The sequence below is a fragment of the Lissotriton vulgaris genome, chromosome 9 (assembly GCF_964263255.1).
Source record: "Lissotriton vulgaris chromosome 9, aLisVul1.2, whole genome shotgun sequence".
Lineage (NCBI taxonomy): Eukaryota > Metazoa > Chordata > Amphibia > Caudata > Salamandridae > Lissotriton > Lissotriton vulgaris.
In genome coordinates, this window is record NC_141697.1 from 1,235,519,198 (window position 1) to 1,235,543,506 (window position 24,309).

Consider the following 24,309-nt stretch of genomic DNA (forward strand, 5'->3'; position numbering starts at 1 on the left):
AAATGTACGCATCCCTTGATGCAATAAGCCATTTTTCAACACAAGGCTGAGAAGGGAACTGCTGGACCTGAAAACCTTAAAAACCCAGAGAGGCTAAATACAAAGACTTTAGAGAAGCGGTTGCAACTGTCTAAGTCGCATGGCATTGGAAAATCTGAGGTGGAGCGAGTGTGCTGTTGCATTGTTTACAAAGAATGGAGTCTTGTGCCTCAACCTTCTTTGAAGAACCACCATTTGCAAACATCCAGGCCAAACACTAGATGGCAGAAGTATGCAGAACCTAGGTATCAACAGCCACATTTGCCACAAAGACACAAACATATACATACAAGCACATATTTATAAAACATGATGATGCGCTGAGTGTAATATGCTATTTGGTACACTTGAGAGTAAATCACGAGGTGAAGCCTTGAGTGTGTTATAATGGCCCTCAGCCCCTCAATGCTGATTGAAAGATTTTGCGGCCATAGTTCACTAAAAGGAGGAGTGGGGAATTATATTGGAGAGCTGAACTGCTATTTTTTTTTTAATACTCATCTTTATTCATTGACTTTTAAGATTTCGATATGCAGTGAGTGATGTTTTCGGTTTAAAAATATGCAATAGCAAGCATTAACCATCCATTTATTTCATCATGGTAACTTCAAACATCTGCATGGCTTCGGATTAATCTGCAGACAGTGATACCGTTCAATCAAAGCTTTCTTTAACTGAAGAGGGATAGAAGCAGCACAGGCTTCCACACTCATTTCAAGACTTGTGTTCCAGGATAGCAAACCCTAAGCATTTCTTTACTTTCTTCCTAAGGCAGTTCCAGCTACTATGCATGATTTAAAAGTGTGAGCTACATTAAATTGCAATATCTGACAGACAGATCTGCTCTGATTATCCAGACTCAACACTGTATAACAGTTTTTAATTCAGCTAATTGAATTGCGTTAGCCGAACAAAGTGACATAATGTTTAATTGTAAAAGAGGCAAAATAAAAAATAATCTGATCAGGAGTGCTGATGAATGTCTTAAGCAGTGTAAAGCAATATTTATTTATTTATAAGAATGGTTAAGATAGTATTTTTGCTCTTTGTAAACGACTCCTTCAAAAGAAAAGCAGACTCACCATCGACTGCTGGTGTTCTCCGAAGCTTTGCAGTGAGATGTCGAGGATCCTCGAGGGTCTGGTGGGCTGACCTCATCTAACTGAGGAGTAAAAGAGTGGGACGGGGAGGTAAAGCCACTCTGTGGAGATGAGGGGATTTGGGATGTTGACCCCTGTGAGCTTGGAATGTCCATGTCGGGAATAGTAGCATTGCTGTTTTGACGGGTGGGAGTCCCAGAACATCGCATTAACTCCCCTCCAGAGCAAGACGTGCCGTCTTTAGCTTCCTGTTTCCGCTTCCGATACTCTAACAGAGAAACCTACAAAGTAACACAAATAGATAGAATGTAAAGCTTGGCAAAAAAAATAACAATGTTTCAAGGTATATGTTCACTGTAGTAGGAAGGAGAACTCTATAGGAAGATGAGGAATAACCACAAACTCCACTGCAGCTGGAGTCATTAAATCCAAGCAACTCAAATTGCAACTTCGGGTAATACGGTATAAGCAAATTATTGTGCTCTAGAATAAAGACAATCCGTATCGGGAAGCCCCTCCATCCACAAACACGCAGCTCTTCAATGAGAGTGAAAACTATACGATTTGTTAATGTGATTCAACACTACTTCAACACATTTATGTAAAGTGTTTCAATATCTGGCAGCATCATCATGAACCTGTATATTTCAAACAGAAGTAATCATGCCCACCTATTGTTGGATGGCACTTTTCTAATGACAATCTCAAAGAAACATTTCTTTACAGCCTTTGCTATTTGTTACTCCACATCTTATTTTGGAATCCCAAAGTTTGTTCCCAGTATTGGTCCATGTCAAAAGTTTATTTTCACATTCCAAAAACTTGGGTATAGGAATTGGGGTGCTGAATATATTGAGAATAACTATCATATGGTTTTACTAAAATATAGAACAAAAATCTTCTGGAATGTCAAAGTAAACTTGTGACATGACTTTACACTGCAAACTCAGTAAATAATACATTGGTATGTTTATTTGAATTTTTGTATCATAAAAGTAGCATTCTGCAATAGGTGTGCACAGTTACTACTATATAAAACATACATGTCCATGCTGCATGAATGAGGCGTTGGGCCAAGGTCCAACCGGGGCACCACTGGGAACCCTATAATGGTAAACTACGCAGTCAATCAAAGAAAAATAATTCTACCGGTCAGGAGTGCTCATGCCAGAGGGACATGGTAGTGGAAGGTACAATCGCCACACTGATCATGAACATGAGGAAGGGCTAGCTCACCATGAAGACTATTTACAGCTTCCACTAAGGAGACCTTGGTAACTTAAATGAGTTCACAGCAGAAAGTGAAACAGTGTAAACAAGACAAGAAATCCCAACTTTGTGCCTCCTGTGCATTCACAAACTGCTTTCTCACTTTGCCCTCCGTTCCACCACCATTAGCAATGTTTAACTTTTCCATATGCTTCTAGCCTACTACTCCCCCTCTGTCCACTACCAGCTACTCTGGGCAGGGCACACACTGATCTCTCGGTTACCACTATCTATGCGGTGACAAGACTGTCTGCCTATAGTTTACAGACAGTTTTTCATTCTACCGCCAGGGAAACTGTGCTAACTCCTCTGTGTGCCCCCTGACCACCCATACACTATTATAACTACTTCTACTACTTGCGCTGTGCCAACTATGGGCTTTCTACCACTCACACAGCTTTTACTGCTACCACAATAGACACTTCCCCAACTCCAATGTGTGCCACCTGACCACTCATACACTGTTCATACCTTCTACTCCTAACGCTGTGTCAACTTTGGGGTTCCCACTGTAGGAAGGTGGCTCCGTATATACTATGCCAAAGTAAGGTATAGTGTGCACAGAGTCCAATGGGTCCCCAAAGATAGCAGAGGCTAAAGCAGATAATACTAAAACCTCTATTTGTGGTAGTGGCGTTGATCAGTTAGGCTTATCAGAGGGCAGTGTTAAGCATTTGTTGTACACACTCCAGCAAGAAATTAACTCACACACCACATGACAAAAACCCAACGCGAATGGTTTGTAAAAATATTACTTTGATACTTTTATGACAAGAACCAAAGATACTTTGTTGCAGTAAAGTAAAGTTTTAAAACGGGCAATACTTTTCAATGCAGAAATTGAATACTTTGTGTAGGACTCCAGTAAGATAAATACACATTTTAGAAATCGCAATTCTTTGCAGATCAAGAAAAGCATATTCTTGGCGCAATATCTCAAACGCGCAATGTTATCCTATGGGAGGTAAACAATGCGGTTTTGCAAGTAAGTGCACATCGTACAATTCCAGTCTTCGTAGTTTGAGGTCAGCAGAGAGCAAGGTTCTGGTGAGCACAAACACTCCACCACCGCTGGCACAGGGGCAGCCGGTTACGGAGGTCAAATCCTGAGTTAGGGCCCAATGGAGAATGGAAATGCTTTAAGACACGATGCTTGCAGGTACGTAAAGCGACAGTTGGGTTCAAGCTTCAGAGGTTTAGGCAAGCACGGGGGGCAAAAGGCAGCACCAAGCATACACCACCAGCGGCACAGGGGGCGGTCGGGTGCAGCGTGCAAACACTGTCAGGTGTCCAATGCATGTCAATGGAGGAACTCTTTTGGAACCAGGCTGCAGGCGTAAAACCGGAGGCCGCACGAAGAACACCAGTAACAGTAGAGGTAAGTTGGGAAGCTGTGGGTCGCAGGGACACAGTTGGTTGAGCTCCCCAAAGCCCAGGGGCTTCAGGTGCAGGGGTGTATTTTGACGTCTGGTTTGTCTTACCAGGGTCAGTCGCGGTTGAGGAAAACCTTTGAATGTATACTGCATGCGTTGTCGTGAAGTCCAGGAGGGGTCAGTCAACACTGGGCATGGTCAGAGGATCGCTGGGGAACCTTTCCGGGACTGGTGGCCCACCTGAACTCAGGCCGGAGGCGTTCGGTGCAGAGTGGTCAGGAATTGCAGTTCTGGAGGGCACCAGAGTCCTTTGTCTTGATTTCTTGGAGATAGATCCGCTGTCCTCTGCAGTTCTAATCTTTTTTGAAGGCAGGCAGTCCTCTCAGGGGTTTTGCAAGTCGATGGCTGCAGGACAGGCGCCGTTTTCTATGCAGAATCTGGAAAGCTGCAGACAGGCCAGAGAAGCTGGGGCCAAGTCAGTGGGTATTTTCAGTCCTCTCTGCACGGAGTCTTTTTCGTTCTCTCTCATCTTAGGTCGGTAGGAACTTAGGATTAAATTTTAGGGGTGCCCCTAAATACTCAATTTAGGGGTGTTGCAGGGGCTGGAAGGTTTACCTTTAGGATGACTACAACTTTTGTATGTCCATTCCCTTTGGTCAGGGGCCTACCCTAATCTTACTGGCTAAAATCCACCAAAACAAAATGGAAGATTTTCAAAGGAGGAGCGTCTCTTCAGCTCAGGACACCTTAAGGATGGCCCTGGCTGAGAGTGGACACACCTTTCCTGCTTACAAATGTTCCCACCAACCTTGCTGCCAAAAGTGGGGCTTGGTCAGGGGGGCGGGCAGCTCCACTAGCTGGAGAAACTCTGGTGAGCATAACAAAGGGCAGGAAGCCTTTGAGGTTCACCACCCTTCAATACCGGTCCTGCTTGAGGGTAGCTGTAGAGCACCTCCACCCAGGGCAGGCTTGTTAGAACGAATAGTTTCTTACCTGTCGGTGTAGTTTTGTAGCTTTAAGATCTTTCTGGATTCACTATGCTGTGCATATTCAGCTATCTGGTGGTTGGGTCCGGAATCGTAGTCTTTTTTTTCTCTTTTTTTTTTCGTAGCCCAGGTGGGCGTTGACGTCCCACCATTTGGTGTATTTTCGATGACGTCGGCATGCTTCCGGCGGAAGCTCCCACCCTTGGGCGGCATCTTCGGATTTGTTTTTTTTTTGTCCTTGTAGTGAATCCATGGCTAGGTTTGTTAAACCTTTCTCCAACGTAATTCTTTTCACGTATCTTGTAAGCTTTAACGTGCATTCTATTCCATGCGTTTCCACCTTCTTCTCAAGCCTTCTGCCGGAGGCGGGTGGGTTCGCTAGTGAATCCAGAAAGATCTTCAAGCTGCAAAACTACACCGACAGGTAAGAAACTATTTGTTTTGCAGCGTGAATCTTTCTTGATTCACTATGCTGTGCATAGATTTTGTAGCGGTTTCGTTAATTTTGTGGCGGCTGGGTGGAAGATGAGCGTTGGTTGTTGAATATATGTTGAAGCACTCTTTGTCCTACTTGTGCTTACTTGTTCATCCCTACATCCACGCAATAGTGCTTAGTGAACGTGTGCACTGAAGCCCATGTTGCCGCCAGGCATATGTCCTGAATTGGTGTGTTGACCAGAAAAGCAATTGTTGCTCCTTTCTTCCTGGTTGAGTGGGCCTGTGCCCCTCCTGTTAGCTCCTGCCCCGCTTGCTTGTGGCAGAATTGTATTGTTTCTGCGATCCATCGAGCTATGGTGTTCTTAGTTACTGGTCTACCCAGGTAACGGTTTGCGAAGGATACGAAGAACTGTTTTGTCTTCCTGTGTTCCTTCGTCCTTTCAATGTAGTGCATCACTGCCCTTCTTGCGTCTAGAGTGTGGAGCGCCCTCTCAGCGCTTGTCGTGGGGTTCTGGTAGAAGCTAGGAATTTGAATACTCTAATTCATGTGGAACCTTGACACCACCTTTGGCATGAAGTGCGGGTCTGTTCTCATCACGACCCTGTCACTGTGCATCTGGATGTAGGGTTCCTGCAGGGTTAGTGCCTGTAGTTCGCTCACCCTGCATAGCGAGGTGATTGCTACCAGGAAGGCCGCTTTCATTGTCAGCATTTGCAGTGATGCCTTGTGGATGGGTTCGAAAGGTGCTTTCATGAGCTCTGTCAGCACCACATTCAGGTTTCAAGCCGGCGGCATCCTTTTTGGTGGCGCTATTCTTTTAGCCTCTTCCAGGAATCTTTTTACTACTCGAGATGTAAAGAAGCTTCTCCCTGTTTCTCCTCTTGTGTATGCCACAATCGCTGCCAGGTGTACCCTCCGCGAGGATGAGCTTCGCTTTTATTAGGTGCGTGAGGTATCTTAGCACCGTTGATTCCCTGGTCAGCTTTCTATGGAGTTTCTTGCAGCACCATTGAGTTAATCTTATCCATTTTTCCCCATAGCACTTACGTGTGCTAGGCCTTCTTGCCTATCGCAGCACCTGCAGGGTGCGCTCTGGTAGTTTAAGATGTGCAATGTGCAAACTCTAAGTCCTCAGGAGCCAAGCTGAGAGGCTGAGGCTCTCCGGCTCTGGGTGTAGAACTTCTCCGTTTTCCGTGGAGAGTAGGTCTCTTCTTTTTGAGAACTTGTGGGGTGGGCCCTGCGCCATCTCCATTATCTGTGAGTACCAGGTCTGCCTGGCCCATTGTGGTGCCACAAGGATGAGCGTCATGTTGCTCGTCATGCATTTGTTGAGAACCCTGGGGATCAGAGGTATCGGGGGGGAAAAGCGTAGGCAAATGTTTTTGACCAGCTTATCCATAGGGCATTCCCCTGGGACAGGGCCTCTGGTTGTCTGGATGCGAAGTACTGGCATTTTGCATTCTGGCGTGTTGCAAATAAGTCTATTGTCGGAGTGCCCCACCTCCTGAATAGCCTCTCTGTTTCCTGTATGTTGAGTTGCCACTCGGGGGATGCTGAAGTCTGCCTGCTGAGCCAATCCGCTTCTACATTGTCCTTCCCTGGCAGGTGTATGGCTAGCAGGTCTATTTTGAGTGGTATTGCCCATCTCCAGATTTCCTGTGCCAAGCTTGACGGAGGGAATGATTGAGTTCCCCCCTGTTTGTTTATGTAAAACATCGTTGTGGTGTTGTCTGTTTGTATCAGCACCTTCTGGCTGTACAGGTGTTTCTGAAAGGCCTTGAGGGCAAGCAACACTGTTTTCAGCTCCAGGTAATTGATGTGTTTGACCGCATCCGCTGGGCTCCACAGACCGCTCACTCTGAGCCTGTTCATGTGTGCGCCCCTTCTGGGATGTGTCTGTGGTGATGGTCACTGTTGGGTCCGGTGGCGTTAGAGGCTTTCCTATTGTTACCCTTTCTTTGGTCCACCACTTCATTTCTTCCTGCACCTTGTGCGTTACAACCACTAGATCCTCCCAACTTCCTGTAGCTTGTGACCATTGGTGTTGCAGCCACTCTTGGAGTGGTCTCATCTGCAGGCGTACATTGGGGACCAGGTGTATGCATGACGCCATCATTCCCAAGATCTTGCTCTTTGTCCTCGCTGTCAGAGCTCACCCCTTCTGGTAGTGGCGTGTCTCCCTTAGTAGGCTGAGTGTCCTCTTTTCGCTAGGCAACACCCTGCATTGAACGGTGTTAAGGGCTCCCAGGAAGATCTTCACTTGCTCCGGTTGCATCGAGCATTTTCCCCAGTGTATGGAGAATCCCAGGCTTGCTAGCGTTCTTGTGACCTGTTCTGCATGATCATTGCATGTCCTGTAAGAGCTTGCCTTTACGAGCCAGTCGTCGAGGTAGGGGTACACGTGTATCCCCTCTCTTCGCAGATGTGCGGCCGCTGCTGCGAGGCATTTGGTGAATACCCTTGGTGCGGACTTTAGACCGAAAGCCAGGGTTGTGAATTGGTAGTGATCCTGGTTTACTGTGAATCTTAGCATGTGCTTGTGCTGCCTGTTCATGGGGATGTGCAGGTACGCATCTTTGAGGTCTATGGTGGACAAGAAGTCCCCGGCCTTTATCTGTGGAATGACCTCTTGTAGGGACGTCAGCTTGAATTTTTGTGTTTTTACATATTTGTTTAGGAACCGTAGATCCAGGATGGGTCTTAGGCTTTCGTCCACTTTTGGCACCAGGTGTAGTTTGAGTACACTCCCCTGTTCCGTTCTTTGAATGGGACCGGTTTGATGGCCTTTTTGAGGAGGAGTTCTTGAGCTTCCTCTTGGAGCAGTTGCAGCTCCCTTCCCGATTTCTCTCTTTTCTTTGGCTTTCTGTTTGGTGGTCTCTTTTCCAACTCTATGCAGTATCCAAACTGTACGATGTTGAGTATCCACTTGTCTGTGGTTATTTTCCTCCACTCTTGGAGGAAAAATCTCAGCCTGCCTCCCACTGGTGTTACATGTTCTTTTGTGTCTTGCCCGTGTAGCCCTCTCCTCTTTGCTTTTCCGTGCTCTTCCCTCGGAGGTTTTGAGTGGGTGAGCACCTTTTCCCGTGTGAAGTCACTTAGAGGGGGGTTGTTCACCGCCTCTCCTTCTCTGCCCCGTCAGTTTCCTCTCCCGCGAAAGGACTGGCCCCTGTTCTGGTAGTTCCAGTTTTGCTTCTGCGGGCCCTGGTGACTTTGGTTGTCACTCTGTTGACCCTGGTGGAACGTCTGGTGTGGTTGTCCTTGCTGGTTTCCACCCCTTCCGTTCGGCCTCCGCGTAGGAGTGCCTCTTCTAATCCCCCTGAATTGCAGGGCCCCCATGGACCTTGCAGTCTTGTTGTCTTTCTTTAGTTGGGGGAGTTTCTCATCAACTGGGGCTCCGAACAGTGTTTCCCCATTGAAGGGGGTGTTCAGGATGTTGTTTTGAACCTCCGTCTTGAAGCCTGAGATCCTAAGCCAGGCTTGTCTTCTCTATGTGATTCCTATAGCCATCAGCCTGCTGGATGTTTCAGCCCCGTCCAAGGTAGTCTTCAGGCACGAGTTTGCAATGCTTTTCCCCTCTTCCACGAGGTGAGCGGCTCTCTGCTGGTGTTCCTCTGGAAGGTGTTTGAGCAATTGGTTCATCTCGTCCCAATGCTGGTACTGGTGCCTGTTGAGAAGGGCGTTGGAGATTGCCATCCTCCAGTGCATTGCTGAGTTTCTCTCAAATTTTCTGCCTGTTAGGTCCATCCTCCTTTCCTTGTCAGGTGGAGGCCCAGATGTTGTTGGGACGTTGGCCCTTCTTCTGGCCGTTGCAGCTATAATTGAGTCTGCTGAAACTGTCCCCTGGATGTAAGGGGGTCCTGGGAGGAGAACGAATATGCTACTTACCAGTATGCATCTGTTCTTGGCATGGAGGGCTGCTGACATACATATCTGTGCATAGATCGCCGCCTAGTGTTGGGTCCGGATGACAGGGTCTCAAGTGTGTCGTAATGTGCCCCGTCATACCTGGCCAGAAGTGCCTGTGTATTTTAAATGCGCCAGATATTGGCTGCTTGAGCTGCCACCCTTTTCTCTGATGCCTCAAACACCTTAGATTCCTTATCTGGGGGAGGAGCATCACCCGTTGTTTGTGAGTTAGCCCTCTTCCGGGCATTAGAAACAACAAGAGAGTCTAACGGCAACTGTCCCTTGATGTAAGTAGGGTCTCCAGGCGCCGGTTTATACTTCTTTTCAATTCTGGGGTTTATCACCCTGGCTCTCGTAGGCTCTTTAAAGATCTCCCCAGCATGCTTCAAGACACCCTTCAACATAGGCAGAGTCTTGACAGTCCTCTCTGAGACGGAAAAGGGGTCAAAAAGAAAGTCCACTTCAATGGAGTCAGCATGGAGCTGGACGTCATGATTTTTAGCTGCCCTTTCAATGAGGGCATTAAACGCAGCTGAATCCTCCGTAGGCGAGGTTTTTACAGCATACATCTGAGTGTCTGGGGTAGAGTGAGTATCACCTGGGTTAGCACCAGCTGCCCAGGGTTCATTGGTATCAACTGGCTCAGTGTAGACAGGATAGCTGTACTCATCATCATCACCTTCCCCAGTGTCCACATCTGAATACGTGGGTGAGACATCATGGCCATGTGGAGAAATTGGTTCCACAAGAACAGGAGTCGAAGTGGAATCCTCCTTTTTCTTCAGTGGAATTTTATAGGACTCCATTGGCTGTTCCGGGGCAATTTTCCGCGTATGAAGGGAAAGTCTGCCTGTTTCGGCATCGATAAAATGTTCTTGCTGTTCTTCCAACGAACATTGTCGATGCTTTAAGGCCGGGACCACCGTCGTCGACTTCGGCACAGAGGACACCTTCTCGGGCACGTTGGTGACCATCCTAGGGGCGAAAGCCTTTGGCGCCACTTTCGGCGGCAACGTGAAGTGAATGGGCGTCAACGCTTTCTGAGGCTTATCGACAGGCTTCGAAGGTGGAGGATCTTTTGGCCCGACACTTGAGGCCTTGTCCTTGATACGCTTCAGGGAGTCCGCCACTTGCTTGGAGAAAGCGGCGGACGGTTGCGTCGAGTCGACGGAATCCTTCGAGGCACCACCAGACGTGGACTCGTGGGTCGGTCCGCTCTTGGCCTGGTCTTGTCGACGCGGAGTCTCGAGAACCTTCGGATCACCGAGCCCTTTGTCGGTGTCAACCGTCTTCTGGCATACAGTTGTGTTACCAAAAAGCTAATAAGACCTTAGGGGGTAAACCTAAGGCTCATTCCACCAGGGGAAAAGCTGCCACAACAGCTTTACTCCGTAATGTTCCGATTGCAGAGATCTGCAAGGCGGCCAATTGGAAGTCGGTTCATACCTTTGCTAAGCATTACTGTCTGGACACTGATGCCAGGGCAGATGCTCAGGTTGGGCAGGCTTCGCTGCGGAATTTGTTCGCACAATAGTGGTGTTAAGTTCTTTTCTCCACCGCCGCTTTGGTGTGAGGATGGGCTTGCCATTCTATTCACTAGATTATGACTATACACAGAGATCCCTTACTACAGAAGGAGTAGTTTCTGTAACTCCAGTTCTGTAGTAGGGGTATCTCTGTTATAGTCATTAGCGCCCGCCCTCCTCCCCAGTGGAGATAATTATTCATGTAAGGAATGCTACAGGTCTGGCGTGCTACGCCTTCAAAAAGAAATGAAAGTAAAAGGGACCTGCTGTGCATTCTGGGATACTGGGAGAAAGTTCTGGAAAGTTCTCTTAAAGGCACAGTATCCTATTTAAGCCACATAATGGCAGCCTATGGGGCTTGTCTGTCCATGCCTTCCTCTCTATCATTCCAGAGTCTTTTACTGGTAGAGGCAAGTTTCTCTATGGTAGAAACTGGGCAGGCTGTGTTGTGTGTGGTGTTGTTTGGTGGAATTTCTAGTTGAAGTACTTGACAGTGTAGCCTGTGGATATAGGCTGCATTATTGGTCTTTAAATTCTCTCTTAAGTGTCTTTGCAGTGTCTGCATGATATGACATCTTAAGAGATTATTTTTGATTGCCGGGGTCCACGCACATGGGCGGGACTATTCACTAGATTATGACTATAACAGATATCCCCTACTACAGAACTGGCTCCTTGTTTGAGTGGGGAGCAGGGTCTCTAAAAGGAGGTCTGTCTTTGGTTTTTCCTCATCTAGTTAGACTCCAAAAGATGTAGCCGCGTTCCTGATGACCATATTATAGGCCCCAATGTCATTTGGCGGCGAAGGCCTCGAAGGGTACGTGTCCACGGACTCTTCTAGGCTTTCGGTGTCTAGGTCCTGCCACTCCAGGTCCTGTGTCCCCGAAAATGACGAGCCGAGGGTCGTCCGCTGGTCATCGTTACCCTCCTCCTCGTATTATAGGCCCTCTTCCTCCAGGTGTTCCTGGGGCTCGGGTGTTTTCGGCAGCTCTTCGACATCGAACTCCTCCCCTTTTTCGATTTTGTCGATCGTCGTCGATGGTTTCGACGGAATCGTGAACCTCTTCATTTTTTTGAACTTTTTTTCTTTGCAGGATGTTTTCCATTTCGGCCTCGAGCCGTCTCTTTTCTCTCCAGCTGCCCGGCCTACTAGGCATCGAGTGTTTCGGCCGCTTTCTTCGACGTGGTTGTCGACGTCGAACCGGTTTTCGGGTCGTTCTCTTTCGAAGTCAAGCGGTCCTTTTCGGGTACGTGCTTCGACGACCATGGCTTTTCGCCTGCTTTCGCCGCCTGGGAGTCCTTTTCGAAGTATCCGCTGGGCTGTTTGTCCTTGGATGCAGCTGCGGCAGTCGAGACTTTCGGCGCCAGTGCTCCCTTGGAGGATTTACTCTGTTTTTTGAGAGTCTGACTCATGCTTTCGAGAGTCTGTCAGGGTTTTAGGGGTCGACGTCTCTCCTACCTCTTTAGATGTTTTCTTATCGGTCTCTACGACCGTGTAGTCATCTGCATCCCCGGCGACGTAGTCGTCTTCGTCGCTGGAGAGGCCCAGGTCCCGAAGGGACGGAGGTGGGCCCTTGTCTTGCATGTTATAGTTGGCTCTTCTCTGTCTCTCTCGAACCCTGAGTGTCTTCGGGGTGAAGGCGGAACAGGAGTTGCAATCCTTGCTCTCGTGGTCGACCGGTAGGCAGAGGTTGCAAACCGGGTGCTGGTCCTTCTGCACGTATTTGTGGTGGCAGTTACAGCAGAATTTAAAGGGTGTCTTGTCCATTCCTGAGCTCAGGGGGCCCCCCTGTGTGCGCATTCTCCGTTGGACGATGAAGATCTCGAAGTTCTCCTCCTTCGTCGTCATCCCGGCTTGGTGGTCTTGTTCCTTGTTGCCTTCTCCAATCTTTTTCAGTAAAATTCGTCTTTTCTGCTTCTTCTTTTCTCCAAAAACTCTGGAGCCTCTCGGTGACGATACAGACCCAACGGCGGAAAAAACGAATCTGAGGATGGAGCCCAAAGGTGGGAGCTTCCGCAGGAAGTGTGCCGACCTTACAGGCAGTACACCAAAAGGTGGGACGTCGACACCCACCTGGGCTACCAAAGAAAGAAGAAAAAAAAAGAAGGACTACGATTCCGGACCCAACCACTACACCGCGGAATAATGCACAGCATAGTGAATCCAGAAAGATTCACGCTGCAAAACCAACTCCCAAACCTAAGTACTTACCGTTAAACCGATAACCATAGTACTATGTTGACTATCTTGTGAAAATTGTTCCACGGGTGGAGTTGGATTATTTGAAACCTTAAGATACTGCACATGTACAAAAACGGATTACCTTACCTTTTATCTAGGAAATGTCCCAGTGTGATATCTAGGCATATCACACGGGGTAGAAAAAGTAACTTAAAAAGTAATCTGAAAAGTAGCCTACAAAGTAATCACAACAGTAACTGAAAAGTGATTTTAACTGTTGACTCACCTGTAAACAAACCAATTGCATTCTACTGCATGTTAACTGTATACAATTGCATTATTCTTGCAAAGTCTTTCACTTCCCTGCACCAGGCCTGGCTTGTTTCTAGAAATAAAATACAACTAAATAATATTTTGTATACAAATTGATCTGAGTTCAGTCTTTGAGTGTGTGACATCATTTCTTGCCCGAGTGTGTGCAATAAATGCTTAACACTGCCCGCTGATGAAGCCTTACTGCTCGCCCTCACTACCACAAATAAAGAGTAAGGTATCTACTCTTATCCCTGCCTACCTTTGGGGTTCCACTGGACTCAGTGCACACTATACCTTACTTGGGTATAGTATATACAGATCAAGCTTCCTACAACATCCCTAAAATGAACTAAAAAGCCTTTCACAAAAATTCATTTGTGCATTCTCTTAATGGAGTAAATGAGATCAAGCTTCAAACGCTTCAGCTGGTTGGCAATGTTTAGCATCATGTCTGAGAAAACAGTATGTTATTTTGCGGGGCTGGATAACACTTTATGGGGGAGGTGAACTTTGCATTAAGAAATATGAAAGCCAATGGAAAGAGCAATCCTTTGGTCCCCATCTATGCCCTGTGCCTCTGCATCCATTGGCTACTAGACATACCCCTACTTCTGACCACTCATGCAGGAAGAAATGAAAGTCCAAAGAGACCAGAAACGCCTGCTGGATTATCCAGGACTGCAACCCACTCCGCTTATCCTTCAATGAACGCACCTCGCCCCTGCTTCCTCCTACTTCCATTTATTAATATCAAGCTTCCTCTATACCATTAGCTGGCTCTCTGGGCGCTTCCATCATTGTTCAGTCACATTGTTCGTGCAGTCATTTGCAGGGCACCATTATTTGATTTATCAACCCCAGTGCACCGTTATTCTGACTGCCTCTTTCCATTCCTACTTTCATCGGTCTCAATTTATAAAAATGGTTACACAAAAAATCAACTTTAATATGCAACAGTAGGCATGAAATGACAAATAAATGTTTGAAAAAGAAAAGAGTGAAAACACTGCATGTAGGTTTGGTGGCAGCTTAAACTCTGCACTCCAGCAACAAATACTTGCCTTCTTCCTCTGCGGCGGGTTTTGTGGAGAAGCTTTCACTCCTTCGCAGGGTCTTTCGCTGCTGGGCGACATGGATTCTTGTGCTGTTTCCTTTAAAAATCCCTGCCCAAGTCTGCTAAAATACCCCTCAACAGGAGAGCCACAATACAGTGCTTCCGACTGCGAAGGCTTGGTCTCACCTCCCCGCAAAGGTCCATCTGCTCGTGGGACAGCGTTCAAAGGGGAGTAGGCATACATTAAATTAAACTCTGTCCGGAAAGTCTGATCCGAGCACCGCAGAGGCGTCTGTCCTTCCCCACTCTTGACAAGGAAGCCAGTTTCTGAAGGGGTGTTGCCGATGTACGGAAGAGGCGTGCCTGGGGACTGAGAAGCTAGTTCTATGACAACTGTGGTGTGGGGTGATGGGTTTTCAGGGCAGCCAAGAGTGCTGGGGTCCACATATCCAGCCTTCGAAGTATCTGCATCAGTCTGTAGGCAAGGCTGTGTGGCATGGTATAGGGAAGGTGTTAAAGCAGGAACAGGTAAGCGATGAAATCAAGGAGAAAGAGGGAATGAGAAAAAGAAAAAATACACATTAATGCCTTACAACGAATGGCAGAATGGCATAGCAACACAAAACGCAGCTTCTTGCATTTATCACCTCATTCATTAAGTATTTATAACAGGTTCCTCTTGTTTTAAATCTTTAGAGGGGTCATCCGGTGAGCGAGGTCACAATACATCTCAATGCTCCTAGCTGAGACAAAGCGACTTTCTCAAAAACCAATTTTTGCTGATTGTTAGGAATGCAGGACTGGTGACAGGGTGCAATTTCTTGGCTCTACACTGGATTCCCCTTTAAATTTAAATTATTGCATCTACCTCACCTGCATCCTGGACTTCTTAGACTAAGTTTAAAACTGGACCAAACTTGTTTTATTGCTGAATCTAAATTGTATTACCAGTACAGTTAGCACCACTAGAATATTTCTGCAGTCGAGGGACAATGTGCTTTCCCGGGCTGAGTTGTCCTTTTGTATCTGCATGAAGATGTACCAGCTTCACTAGCTTTATTATTTTGGAGTGGGAGGGAGAACGCACAACAAACACAAAGCAGCTTTGTTTGTTACTGCAGTGCATGCATTTTCAAAGCGGGACGGTTAAAAATATAACCAAGAGACAGGCAGCTCTAGTCTGTCCCTACCTAGAAAGAGCTTGCTGGCTGAGGAGGGTGAGATGTATGATAGTACTGTGTTTAGCACTTACTGCCAACAATTCAGGAAAAATGTGCTGCTCACTTCAAGTCTCTAATAAATTAAATGTGGAAGAAAGGTCCACAGACCTTGCGGTGGAACACAGGCCTTCTGTGGCTGCCAGCACAGAAAGAATCTGCAACAGAGAACCTGAAATGCTACTCCAGGTCTGATCTCCCAAAATCTGCCCTTTCACTGGAGGCCTGGGCTGCAGTGACTCCGATCAAGAATGTGTGTCAAATCACTGTGTACCCCACCACCACAACAGACTGGCTGTAATAATCTTAAATTCACTTCAAACGTACAGGTTGAAAAAATTGAATATCCTTGTCCAGACTTCATTTTTTCACTACTAAGCATTATCATTATATAAAAAAAAACATTGATTAGAAACTTCCATAAAAGAACTAGTAATACAGTGCTTAAATGACAAAAAAAATAGCTATTCAAGGATTTGTTGCATTTAACTTTGGAAACAAGATGCAATCTGAGCAGACGGGATTAGAAACTAAGTCTCCAACTACAGATATCCTGCAAATACTATATTCAATATAGAAAATCCTGCTTTAGAGCAGTCACCCTCCCAAAGGTACAGTAATCAATCAACCAATCCTATGTTTATAGGCAAGAGGCAAAGGGAACTGACTGTGTACCACTTACAGTAACTATAAAAGGACCCAGAGATGAAACCATGTGCAGGACTCGCTCTATGCACAAGGACTGTGTTTACTGTTCCTCTGCCACCATGCTGATTCGGGAACACCAGCACACTTCAGAGTGCTCTTCAGACCCATGCCACCAATTTCGCAATCAAAGTCAAATAGAATAACCAGTGCTTGCAGTTGGCACGACTGGCTGATTAAGAGTTTTAATACTTGGGTGCTGCTTCAACTTCCCCATCATATCATCTAAATCAGCAGTTTCATTTTACCAGATAAGAACGAGAGCATTCAGCAAATGAAACCCCTCAGTAAACATGATGTACTCTACTCTCTTCATTAAATGCTTGATGTGCCATCCAACTTTAAATTCATGTAATGGTTCCATAATATGTTAAATCATTTTCAATTTAATTGTGGAAAGTTCGGAATGGTAACAGACACATTAGGTAAAGAAACAATGTGGAGTACAAGGTCTACAAAGTTTAATTTGAGTTGCAAATTTGGACAGTAATTGAGAATTCAAATACTTCAAAAGCAAATGGGGATTGGGTTAGAATCACTGAACCTGGAAGACTTCACACATGTAGCAAAAGGATGAATGAGTAAAGAAAATCATTACTGGTAAAAAAAATAACATTATTGACCTACCCGACGTCTGGGGATGAAGGCAGGAATCCTAATACGAGAAGTACTCTTAAGAGTGAAAAGTACTGTGGAGCGTTTTACGACCTGATTATATAATTGATAATCACATAAGGATCATGTCTGGTCAAGCACATTATCTCAGACAAGCATACTAATGCAGAAAGTCTTGGCCACGATAACCACCATCATCATCACTCCAGCCATACTTGGACGCTTCGGGATACCCAGCTACTTGTTATACATAATGGTCATCTTTATCCACATAATCAGAGTTGAGATGTTCCCTAGGGGAAGGCATCATCATACATCCACAGAGGAAGATGACAGATTGAGAAGGCACAGGTAAAAGACGATCCCATCAATGAGGGGGTACTCCCTAAGACTCGTGGGGTTGAAAAGATGTGACCTGGATAATCACTATAGACACTAGGAATACTTCAAAGAGCGAGCACCAAACACTGAGACAATCTCCCATGCTGAATCAATCATGCACTTCAAGACTAAACGTGGGTTCTGAATAACAGTACCGCATCTACGCACTGACCTCCTAGCAACTTTTCTTTCCAAAAACGATCTTATCGATGGTGATTTATTATCTGCAAGACTTGCAAAACCTAAAGGTATCTGGGAGCCATCAAGGTCAAAGCCAGGGAGTCATAACTTTGAGCAGGAGAGCTTTCTTGGGTAATTAATCAAATCTTCAACGGTCTATGGGGAGCCCATTAGACCAAAGAACCCCTACTACTGATGTGAAGCTTACCACTAATAGAGAAGGTGGGACTTGCATGGACATTCGACCGAAGCATTTCACTTATGTCCTGCAATATGTTAATTTTTTTGTTTCATGTCCTAGAATCTCTTTTGTGGCACCAACATACTTGGAATCCCAAAAACCATCTGGCAAACAATGGCCAGAAACAACAGCGGTGAAATCTACCTCAGATAAAGATTTAACACACTAACATTTAGCGAAGATGTATAAATAACAGATCTTCGGGCAATCAACTGCTCTTCTAAAACCGAATATGCATCAAGGACATATCAGGAGTTTTGAATATATTTGGAGGCTCAATATTTGCATCTCCAACTGTCAATCATTTGTGGGAAGAGGCAGCAATGCATACATGGACCATTGCAGCCAACCAACAGAGTTGCGTGCAAGCCAAATATCTTCCACCCACACTTGAACGGGGATTGTCAAGTTCAGGAGTGGCTGGGGCAGTACAGCTGGGTGCCATAAGAATGTGTGAAAACTCTATTCTTAGTACAGCCTACAGGTCTTGAAGAGGTTTCATACAGATGTTACCATCGCTGGGGATGTGAGGCATTCCAGATTCACTTCACAAGCAAGCTACCACCAAAGATGTTCTATTTGAGAGAACGGATTCAAACCACCAACATGTGACGTTCAAAACGTCAATTGGAATTCAGCCATGTTGAATCAATCACACCAAAAGTGCTGCTTTCATCTCCAAAAAGGATGCAAGGGTGCCCAAGAACAAGACTGCAAGCAGAGACTGATATCAACTGAACCTTTATATGCCACAAAGGCCTGCCTGAATACAACCAAGGGCCTACGAGAGAATTCCTTAGAAGAAAAGCAAGTTGTATACGTCCGGTTCCAATCCTAGATGGCAGAAGTATGCACAGCGTGTATGTCTACAGCACTATCTGCCACAAACAGATGCTCACAGGGTAACATGTTCCATTGTGGCATGTGTAGCTGCAGATACACATGCTGTGCATCAACTGTAAAGCAGTCCTACAAGTGGTGGCTTAGCCAGAGGATGTTGCAGAAATCTGGAAAAGTGTACGTAGGACATCCTGGCAAACTCAATCTTGCTGTCTCGCCAGAACATGCACACAGTAATATTTTGTGAAGGTATGTGGGGTAGAACAGGTGGCTGCTTTGCAGATGTCAGCTAATGGTATGTTACCCGAGAAAGCCATGGAGGCCTGATTTTTCCGAGTGGAATGAGGTTTAGGAGGGACAGGAGGGTTCCTTTAGCTTTGGCAGAATATGTTTGTATGCATTTGACTAACCAACAGGCTATTTCTACTTTGTAATTTGCTTGTCCCTTGTGAGGCTTGGAGTATGGCACAAGCAGTTGTTGGGTCTTAAGAAATGGTTTTGTTCTATCAATATAGTGGACAAGTGGTCTTTTATCAAACATAAGTAAGGCACTTCCTGTTACAGATTCTGGTTTTGAAAAGAAGACTGTCAGTTCAATTGTGTAATTAAGGAGGAAACTAGATACCACTTAAGGAAGGAATTTTGGATTAGTTCCCAGTACCACTTTATCTTGGAAAAAAAAAGACTCTTATAAAGTGAAAGCGTGTATCTCACAGACTCGTCCTAGGAAAGTGAAAGCTACTAGGAAGTCCACCTTCCCAGATAGGAACTGGAGTGGGCAAGAGGTTCAAATGGGGGACCCATAATCCCAGTGAGGACACTGTTTAAGTTCCAAAGTTGAGGTTTAAGCACTGCGTCCATCATCTTGTGTTTGCTATGTTCCAAACTGGAACTAGTGGCGCCCTGGGAGGATTAACTTTTAAGGCCTTCCATGAACGCTTTAATAACAGGCCTTCTAAATAATGAAACATGTTGTCTTTTATGTAGCTAGGCAGCTACAGCAGCCAAGTGTAATCTGATTGAGGTATAGCAATGCCTGACTTCTGCAATTGTAGAAGGTAATATACAATATCTTAAATTTTAAGGCTTCAGGAGCAAGATTGATTTCCTGAGGATTCGGATGTCAGAGTGCCTTGGTTTTGTGTGAGAAGGTCTGGCTTGTTGGGGAGCTTTTAGCTTAGTTTACCAGGCCCTAGTGGTGGGTCTGCACTTTTCTTTAAGAATTGACATACACTCTTCTGGTAGGTTGAGGTAACCCAATTTTAAGGCTTCAGGAGCCTGATTGCAAGATTGATTTCCTGAGGATTTGGCAGTCATAGTGCCTTGGTTTTGTGTTAGGTCTGGCTTGTTGGGGAGCTTCTTGTGTGTGACTTGACAGTTAATAGTACTGTGAAGTACCAAAGTTGACGGTTCTAGGTTGGTGCTACCAAAATGAGTGTGAGAGGTGTCTATTTGAGCCGCCTCACCACTAACGGTAGGAATGGGAGAGGCAGAAAGGCATAAGCAACCATTCCAAACCAACTCATCCATAGCGCATTGCCCAGAGAGCACGGGTGTGACAGCCTGGTGGTGAAGCTTGGGCATTTTGTGTTTTTGGAAGCGGTGAACAAATCAGTTTGTGGGAACCACAAACCGTGACAGTACATGTGTAGGGCTTAGGGGTGCTTTTCTTAACTTGTGGCATGTTGATGCATCCTGCTGAGCAAATCTTTTAAGATGGTTGTCCACCCTAGGAATGAGCTGGATCAGGGCCGGACTTGGAACCACAACCGGCCCAGGCAAAGTGCTTGGCCGGCCCCCCTCCCCACTTGGAGGGTAGTAGGTGCCGCCAAGCTTTTTGCCGGGGCCGGTTTTCGGCCGATTTTGGTACAGGGCCGATTTTGCAGCTATGCTGCAAAAATGGCCCTGTAACAAAAATGACCCCCAGGGGCCCAAAACCAGCCCCCACCCGTGCGGCGCACCGGGGGATTGCCCGGTGCCCGGTATGGCCAGTCCGGCCCTGAGCTGGATGAGTAGATTGACTCCGATAGACTGCCCACTTCCGGATGCTCTTTGCAACTCTGGACAGCTGCACTGAGTGTGTCCCTATGTTTCTGTAAATAAAACATGGCAGTCATGTTGTCCGAACAGTGAGATTTAGATGTATTCCCCAACCTGTGATGGATGTATCTGTAGTGATTGTCACATGCGGAACTGGGTCCAGGAAGGGCCTCCTCTGTAACAAGCGGTTTGTATTCCACCACTGCAGACAGCGATAAATGCAGCCCCACTGCAACACTGGATCTTGTAGACGACCCTCCACTAAAGACCACTGTGCCACTAGGCACTCTTGTAGCAGGAGCATGTGGAGCCGGGCATAAGGGACTATTGCTATGCAGGATGCCATCATCCCTAATAGACACATTACATTTGTGACTGATACCCGTCGATGTGGCTGAAAAAGAGCTTTTTTTCAAAAGCTTGTACTCTGGTTGGGCTAGGGGTAAGGTTTTCCAACTGAGGCATCTAAGAGCGCCTAGAAAAGGTTGGACCTGTTGGGGTTGAAGATGGGACTTTGTCAAATTGATGATGTAGGAAACTGGGTTTTTGTTGCACCCTCCTCCAAACATCTCGTATTTGTAAGGCCACACTGATGCCAGTGTTGGAATTACTATACATGCGCACAGAGCGCGCCTTAGAGGTGCCCCCAGAAAACATACCAGACTCTTGTGTCCTTGCGGACTGGTTTCCACCAGACTTCCACCCAAGACACTGTTCTGACCTAGTGTGAGAGACTTTGCTCTGAGGCACCCAGAACAAACGCCTGTCCAGAAAGAGGGTGTAGCACCCCTTCCCACAGCATGACCTGCTGATTAGCCTCTTTGGGCCGGCAAGCTTCAAAGAAGCTGCTACCTTTGGAATGCGAATCTGGCTCTCCTCACAGAAGGGGAAGCACCCCCCTTGGCACGTGAACAGGCAGGAAAATGTGCTAGTCAGGTAGACGTTCCACCTCCAGGCTCGTACTACACCTAAGGTGGGCAACAGAGGTGGACACAATTTGTCAGAGGTAGCCATCTTTGTGATGGCATACTTAGGAATTCTGGGACAGGTGTCTACTTCCCACAGGAAGAGATCATATGAAGGGCGCAGTGAACCCAAGGGTCAGTAGCCCTTTGGCTACTACCCTACAGTCCCCTAAGAGAGAGAACACAGAAGAGCCGTAAAAGCAGAGAGTAGAGAAGCAGCAGCAGACTTGGTAACAACCCTGCGGCCGAATTGCATTAGTCTTCAAAAACTGCGCTAAAGTTGACTTGTCCTGCAGCAGTTGACTCCAGGACACAGAACTGCCTGCCTCGGAAAAAGACTCAAGATCTCCCCTGACCAGTGGACCTGGTCTGAAGAAACTCCAAAAGAGGAGTCTGAGGCGACCGAAACCACCACTACACCTGTTGCATCCAGCCCAAGTTTAAGTAGGCCACCAGTATCAACATGGTTCCCCAGCCCTCCAGGACTCTAGTACATCGTGGATTCACCCCTCCTGGATACCCAGACATTGCCTGCAGCCTCTGCACGCAAGCCACCTCAACCGCAACTGCTTAGATAAAGAAAAATCTGACACCGAAGGACTCCCCTGCACCCATGGGCCTTGGAGAAGTGGGCCAAAGGTGTCCCCCGCCCCTCCCCGAGCATCACAAGGCAGGAGCCCACTAGCTGGTTCAGCTCGACTGGCCTCATGGCCATGGCCTGCATCCGCTTTCTGCAGTGACCGATCTCTACTCAAATATATTGGGTTACCAAAGCTGTTTTGCGCCCTTCAACCGTCCGCTCTCCTGCCGCTGGTGGTGTACTGCTGCGGCTGTCTTGGACGCTGCCCATCACTCATCTTAACTCAGAGATTGGTCTTGTAAGTTTGCAGATCTTGTTCTTCCTCCCACAGGAGGACATTGCAGAACTCAGAAACTGCACTAATGCCCACTTTTTAAAGTGAAAAGAATTTAAATTTAAAAACTTACTTACCTGAATGTTTTTCTGATGGCAAATTATATGTAAATGTACTTGGTATTTTTATAACTTGGGGTGGATCTCCTCCTTGAGTTGCATTGTCATTTATTAATCATTGTGGGTATTTTGCGAATGTCTTGCACTCCTCTGTGTTATGTCAAAGGCTGCTCGACCACACCACGCCCTAAGAGAGCACTTTGGGACTGCATAGCAAGCCTCTGTCCACTTATAAGGGAACCCTTGGACTCTACACAGTATATCAGATTTTTGATATATCACATAAAAGAGCCATCATCCTACAGATGGTGAAACCAAGATGTGCAGGATATCTAGTGTGGTCTGGGTGTGAGCGAGACTGTTGCTGGGTACTGCTCTTTATCAGACGTCGTCTATGTAAGGGAACATGTGGATGCCACTCTTTTGAAGATGAGCTGCCACCACGGCCAAACATTTGGTGAAGACCTTTGGCGCTGAAGTAACCCTGAAGGGAAGTACTTTAAATTGGCTATGGTTTACCACTAGCATCCATTTTCTTGCTCTCCCGATTAGGAGGGCGTGCATCATCAGTTTTCTCGGTGTTTGCACGCTTTCTGGCAGTGTGTACCACCAGAGAGTCAGGAGGCAACTGGCCACAAATGTATGTATAATCCTCGAAGGATGCTTTATATTTTTTATCCACCCTGAACTGGCTCCAAAAAAACTTCGGTGGCTGGTGTAAGGATCCCTTTTAGAACTGGGAGATATTGGAGGGAGCATCAAACAGAGGAGAAATTATCCACTAGGAAATCATCCTCATTTGCTGAAGGAGCTAGACATTGTTAAATGTGGTAGCCCTGTGTGATACCTCATGATACGCAGTGGCATAAACTGGAGGAAAGGCTTGGCAGGATACAAGTCAGGGTCTGTAGGGCCCTCAATCATCCCAAGGGTCTAAGCCTTGCTGGTCATGAGTTGGGTCATCGGGGAGTCTTGGACTGTCCCCGTCCCCCTGAGTATTAAGAACTCCTAGGTTAATGGCCTAGTGACTCTAAAGGCAACACAGGAGGTATAGGAGGTAGAAGGGAATATAAAGGATTAGCAGGAAGCAGAGGAGAAGCAGATCTGTCATGCTTCATAGGCCTGTTGGGAGGCGAGGCAATTCGCGGGTTGATGGCCTCCTCAAATGTTAATTTTCTCTTATGAAGTGTAGGGTCCTTGTGCATCTGTGGAGGCTTTGCAAAGATTCTCCTAGTGGTTAGCTTTTTGGTCGAGTGTTGAGATGTTCTTGCAGCCTTTCTAGAATGACTGTCCAAAGTCAAAGGAAGCTGCAGAGGAAGCAGCAGTGAAAGAGGGTTTTGATGAGATAGATGGTCGATCTCCGCTCTGCATGATTGGGCTCTGCAGGTTTCGATGTTGAAGTCTATTTCAGCTCCGAAGTTTTCGGTGCAGGATGTCTCAGCTCTAAAGTTTGCGGATGTCTTGGCTCCGAAGTCTTTAACTCCACCCCTTTCGGCTCAGTGTGTGCTCAGGAATGCACCGTCAGATCCAGCTCTATGTTTCATAGGACTGCAGCTCCGAATATTGTATGGGTGTCGGGTTTGTCTCTGAATGTCAACCATGGGCAGAAGGCAGTGGCGCCACAGACGCTTCATAGGCATGGGAGCTAGTGGCCGACGCCTGTTGCTGGTGAGTTAGGGAAGCAAAAGTACTCAATGTGACATTTTGTTGCTGCTGGATAGACAGAGGGTGTTCATCCTCTATATCCTATTTGGAGTCCGTCTTTTCCTGCAAGAGGCGGGGTTGATTTTGAAGCCCAGAGCACCTGATTCTTCCGGATCAGACTCCTCACACTGCCCAAAGATGCCTGGAGGTTCTTCCACTTCTGGTCTATAGTGACCGAGGCATCGTTTCAGTAGTGTCTTTTTATTTTGGAACACAAGACATGCCAAACAGGAGTCTTCTCCGTGGTCGGGAGATCAGC

General features: G+C 46.6%; 1 protein-coding gene across 9 annotated transcripts in view; it reads right to left on the minus strand.

Annotated features, from left to right (window-relative positions):
* The window catches only part of SETD5 (SET domain containing 5), a 312,866-nt gene that overhangs the window by 54,558 nt on the left and 233,999 nt on the right, over window positions 1–24,309 (minus strand). For all 9 annotated transcript variants that reach the window (XM_086939390.1, XM_086939391.1, XM_086939387.1 and 6 more), the window contains 2 exons: window positions 14,197–14,676; window positions 1,122–1,420 (listed from right to left, as the gene is read on the minus strand). In XM_086939390.1, coding sequence (XP_086795516.1) covers window positions 1,122–1,420; window positions 14,197–14,676 — 779 coding nt within the window. The remainder of the gene's footprint in view (window positions 1–1,121; window positions 1,421–14,196; window positions 14,677–24,309) is intronic.